Raw genomic sequence first — 5,665 nt, 5'->3', positions numbered from 1 at the left:
TGATTGTCGAGTTGGTAATGTGTTGTCCCGTACTAAATCAGATCCTTTTTTATAGGCAGTCATGGCGCTGTCCTCTGGGACCAAAAGGCTCCAAGAAAATCAATAAATCAACTGCTCCCTCTAACCTCCAGACTACAGGTCCAACCAAAGTTTGATGAGACTGTCGCAATGAGAGCTTCTTAATTAGCACCCACAGAAAAGAGGGTGAAGACACAATAGAAACTGCCGTCTTCAAAGGAGAGTCAGAGCCCTCACCGGCCACCTCTCCTCCCAACTACTCGCCACGCCTGCTGGCCTTCGCCTCGCCCCCATTGTGGTGGTGTGATCCCCCCAGCGCCCACCATTAACTGCCTGAATTGGTGGTTTCTTCAACGATCCCCGCCTTCTCTGGTTTATTGGGGAGTGGTTGGTTGGATTAGTTGGTGGTGTCCATGGATTGCTGACCCTGCCTGCTATCTTTCTTGGGGAAGCGGTTGCGGTTGCGGCAGAGGGGGAGGGAGAGGAAGACAGGAGAAAGCAGAGTTCTTGGAGGCCAGCCATGGTCTGACCTCTGGAGTGGTGGACTGGTGGTCGCGTTCTTGTGCGTTCGGCTCCTGCTTCGGTCGGCGCCCGTGCGAGCATGCCGTCGTCGGCGATGGCCGCGTCCGTCAAGCTGGGATCAAAGCCCGACGCCTTCAGAAGGCAGGGGCAGGCATGGTAATGTTCTTTCCTCTTTATTATTAAGTTCTTCCTATTCGCCGCCCTAAGTTTTCTGCCTTCATTTACTTTAGGTTTGATTTCTGCTGAACTATGTCTGTGTGTGTGCGCGCGTTTCCTGGACGGGGTGATAAAATTGGGCACTCTTGTCTTGTTCATGCCCTTCGAGTGCTGACTGAAACCTGAAACCTGAAACAATTAGGGGAGAAAGTAGATTAGTTTGTGTTCTTAGCCTCTAAAGGTGGGTTCATGGTCAAATTGGTGCGAATTTGGTGGAACTCTGTCTGCAAGTGTCATAATTCTTCAGAAGTCAACTTGGTTGGCTGGAATGCACGCCTTCACACAGTACGAGCGCTTTTCCTTCCGTCATGCTGGTCCATTTGCATACAGGACACTTTCATCTCCACTTATTTTCAGTTGCAAAATGATTGGACTACAGAGTTGGTCTACTTACTCCTGCTTGTTTCTCATTTGTAATTAAACGAAAAACTCAGGGGTTAAGGCATTAGTTTCAAAGTGATATGCTAGTTTTATAACATAAAGCATAAATTGAAAGGGAAGTGTGCGCCGAAATTTGAAAAATCAAAACGTATTGTTAGCAGACACACTTGTTGACGAGTTCTGCCCCTTGTTCATCGTCAAATTGGTGCGAATTTGGTGGAGTTCTGTCTGCAAGTGTCACAAGTCAACTTGGTTGGCTGGGCTGCACGCCTTCACATTGCAAGCGCTTTTCCTTCCCTGATGCTGGTCCATTTGCATGTAGGACGCTTTTATCTTCACTTATTATCAACTGCAAAATGATTGGACTAACAGAGTTTGTCTACTTACTCCTGCTTGCTTGCCATGAGTAATCAAAAAAATTCAGGGGGTGAAGACATTAGTTTTTCAAATTGATTGGATGCTAGTTTCTGAAATAAAACTTATATTGAAAGGTAGGTGTGAGCCGAAATTTGACAAAAATTAATGTTAGTGGGCACACTTGCTGATGAGCTCTGCCCCTTGTTGTGCTGCCATTTCAGTATGCAAGGCACGCTTGAGTCATGCATATTTCTCAGGAAATCAGGGATGACTTTACGGCATTACCTACCTTGGTGTCTCATTGCACATGCTAGATGCGGTTCCACAGTTGACGCATGGTGGGGTGTCATTCACTTATTGTGTATCCACAAAGATGATTGCAGTTGACTGCTTCTGCAATTAGCCTGTGGTGGGGGTGGCTTGCAGTTTTTCATGGATCCACATCACATTAGTTGGCAGCAAGATGCTATCGTTCCTCATTAATCATTTTGGAGGACGGCGTAACCATCTTGTATTTATTTAGCAGGGAGCAGGTTTGGATTTGTTTTTAAAGGAAAACTCAAGCTCTGCATGATTCATGAAATCAATCACCTTTAGCATCACTGTTTGTCACATCAAGGGATCGTTACCGTTTATATATATGTTTCAAATCTTCTCACTGCAAGTTTTATTTATGTACGTCCGATGTTGACTTTTCTTCTGCTTTTGAACCTTCTAGGTTCTGCACAACAGGACTACCAAGTGATGTTACTGTTGAGGTTGGGGATATGTCTTTCCACCTTCACAAGGTAAGACGCATTTCCTGTGAGTTTCTGCAAGTCATCTTGCCCTTTATGGTGGTAGAAATAGATACTGTATCGCTTGTTAGTGAAAAACCGTGCAAGAAAACATTACGAAAGCATTATGGAGGACTACCAAACTTTTAGTTACTCACCACATGTAAACATTATCCCTGTCATATTGTAGATGTAAGGAGCTACTTGTGGGTTTAAAGGAATACATTATCCATAATAAGTCCTATTGGAAGGATACGCAAATAGTTGTATTCAAAGAATTCCTTAACTACTAATTTTTGGAGAATTAGTTTCTGGGTAGCATTTTCATCTTTGAAAAGAATGCACAGGACATTTGTTAACTTTCTCTGGTGGTCATTCACGCATCTTTATTGTTTTTTCCCTACCTTGTACATTTCCACTATATGCCTATTGTCTTTCTCCTTAATGCTGGTTATCCTCCCTGCAGTTCCCTTTACTTTCTAAGAGTGCAATCCTTGAACAGTTGATCGAGGAGAGTTCAGACCAAGTAGAAAGCATCATCAAACTAAATGATATCCCAGGGGGTGCAAAGTCATTTGAGATGGTGGCAAGGTTCTGCTATGGAGTGAAAATAGAACTTTCCTCTGCAAATGTTGTCTGCCTACGCTGTGCATCTGAGTATCTCCAGATGACTGAAGATTTATCTGATGACAACTTGATTGCACAGACAGAAATGTTCCTCAATCAAGTAGTCCTTCGTAACTGGAAAGATTCTTTAAAGGCGCTGGAAACATGTGATGACCTCCTCCCTCATGCTGAAGATCTTCATATTGTGAAGAGATGCATCGAGTCATTAGCATCGAAAGCAACTACTGATCCAAACCTGTTTGGCTGGCCCATAAGGGAACATGGCATCATGCAAAGCCCTGGTGGTAGTGTGCTGTGGAATGGGATTAGCACCGGTGCCAGGCCCAGAAACTTCAGTTCAGACTGGTGGTTTGAAGATGCTTCATCATTGAGCTTTCCAATGTACAAGAGATTGATTTCTGGTATGGAGTCTCGACGCATACGGCCTGAGATTGTCGCTGGTTCTTTGACGTACTATGCCAGGAAGTATCTCCCAGGACTCAATAGGCGCAATAGCATGGGAATAATGCCTCCGGCTGCTACTCTTTCTGATATAGAACAGAAGAACTTGCTTGAGGAGGTCGACAGACTATTGCCTGTTCAGAAAGGTTTAGTACCTACAAAAGTCCTGCTCGGGATGCTTCGTGTATCCATGATTCTAAAAGCTAGCTCCACATGCGTTTCCAACTTAGAGAAACGGGTTGGCATGCAACTAGACCAGGCCAGTCTGGAAGATCTACTGCTGCCAAATTACTCTTACACCATGGAAACACTGTACAATGTGGAGTGCATGCGCAGGATTCTTGAGCACTTCTTAGCAATGGACCAGGCAAATGGCGGTGCCTCCCCATGCATGGATGATATGATGGCATCACCTTCTATAATACCAATCACTGCTGTTGCGAGGTTACTTGATGGCTACCTTGCCGAGATTGCACCAGATGTCAATCTGAAACCTCCAAAATTCCAAGCTCTAGCATCTGCCGTGCCTGAGTATGCCCGGCCACTAGATGATGGCCTCTATCGTGCCATTGATGTGTACTTGAAGGTTAGATCTTTTATCCTACTTTTTGTAGAGTTCTATTGTGGTTCTTTAATTGTTTGGAACAAAAAAATGTTAGCATTTTACTGAATATTGACCTATATCTGCAACTGCATGAAATGTGTACAACTTGCCTTTGCAGCTGTTTAACAGCACAATTTTGTGTTTCTCACAGGCACATTCCTGGCTGTCAGAAGCTGAACGGGAGCAGCTATGCCGGCTAATGGACTGTCAAAAGCTCTCCCTAGAAGCATGCACTCACGCCGCTCAGAACGAGAGGCTACCACTTCGCGTCGTCGTGCAAGTCCTCTTCTTTGAGCAGCTCCAGCTAAGAACCTCGATCGCCGGGTGCCTGCTCGTGTCCGATAACCTTGAAGGATCGAGGCCACTGCGGAGCGGCATGGTAATGTCCGGTGAGGCTGGTGGATGGTCCACGGCAGTCAGGGAGAACCAGGTCCTGAAAGTCGGCATGGATAACATGAGGATGCGCTTGGCCGAGCTCGAGAAGGAGTGCTCGGACATGAGGCAGGAGATCTCGAAGCTTGGTCGTGGCGGCAAGACCGGCGGAGGCTGGGCTTCTCATGTTCCGAGGAAGTTCAACCTGAAGATGAAGCCGCAGATGTGCAGTGCCCAGGAGGGCTCGGTCAGCGAGCAGCAGAAGAGCATGAGCGCGAAGCTGGACAAGCTGCAAGCTAAGCTGTCGAAGCAGAAGAAACAGCTCTCGGCTGACGCCTGAAATACGAAACTCCCTTCGCTTGTAATTTTAACTTCCTGTGTACTGTCTTTTAATCGCTTTGTTTATGTAGTTCGTTTAGGTTTAATGTGCCAAGAGGCAGCGGTTTGAGCTTGATGTGAACATTCCTGATGTTTTGGGTGTTAATTAGGGAGAACGGAGATGTGTAGCAAAGTTTTATGTAATCCGTTGGATGAAGCAGTACAAGTGGATTGTTCATACTTGCAAGGACATGCTAGTACTATGTACTCCCTTCCTGCCAAAATATAGTGCGTATAAAATATTTAAAAGTCAAACGATGTAAAGTTTGATCAAGTATGTAGAAAAAATATCAACATCTAGAATACTAAATCGATACCATTAGATTCTTCATGATCTATATTTTCATATAGGATATATCTGGTATGGTAGATGTAGATATTTTTATCAAAAAACTTGGTCAAAGTAGACATCGTTTGACTTTTTTAAAATCTTATATGCACTACATTATAGCAAGGAGGAAGTATGCACAAACCTTTTGGTACGGATCGTTTACTTCCCAAAAAGGAGGATGTGCACACAAATATGTATTATTAAAAACCAAGCAAACAGCTAAATAAAATGATCACAAAAAGAAAAATCCTACATGTTCTCAATTTAGGATTCCATGGAAGTGCCCCACTTTTCTTAGCACTACTAAGTTTTACCCAACCCCAAGCTTTTAACTATTATCACTTTTGTCCTCATTCCACCAGCCTTGGCCACACGGACCGTTTCCGTCGGAGTCAATTCCTTTGACTAGTACTCCCTCCATACCGGATTAATGAGCAATTACGCACTTTAAGAAATAAGTTTAACTACAAATTTGGTTGACAAAATATGAGATATATGCCAAAAAAAAATTATACCATTGAATTCGTATTTAAAAAATATTTCCAATAATATAATTTTTGTGATGTATATCTTATATTCTGTTGACCAAATTAGTATTCAAACTTATTTTTCGAAATGTGTAATTGCCCATTAATCCAGTAT

The 5,665-nt window shown here is 43.8% G+C and overlaps 1 protein-coding gene across 1 annotated transcript; it reads left to right on the top strand.

Moving 5' to 3' along the window:
* Nucleotides 1-602: 602 nt before the first annotated feature.
* Nucleotides 603-4,872, top strand: LOC124703401 (BTB/POZ domain-containing protein At1g30440-like). The gene is made up of 4 exons (XM_047235616.1): nt 603-696; nt 2,213-2,282; nt 2,737-3,924; nt 4,094-4,872. Exons 1-4 carry the CDS (start codon nt 620-622, stop codon nt 4,652-4,654), a joined length of 1,896 nt encoding a protein of 631 aa, XP_047091572.1. The 5' UTR covers nt 603-619; the 3' UTR covers nt 4,655-4,872.
* The last annotated feature ends 793 nt before the right edge of the window (nt 4,873-5,665 follow it).

Source organism: Lolium rigidum, chromosome 3 (genome assembly GCF_022539505.1).
Source record: "Lolium rigidum isolate FL_2022 chromosome 3, APGP_CSIRO_Lrig_0.1, whole genome shotgun sequence".
Lineage (NCBI taxonomy): Eukaryota > Viridiplantae > Streptophyta > Magnoliopsida > Poales > Poaceae > Lolium > Lolium rigidum.
The sequence above is the reverse complement of the archived record's forward strand: the minus strand, read 5'-3'. Positions and strand labels throughout refer to the sequence as shown.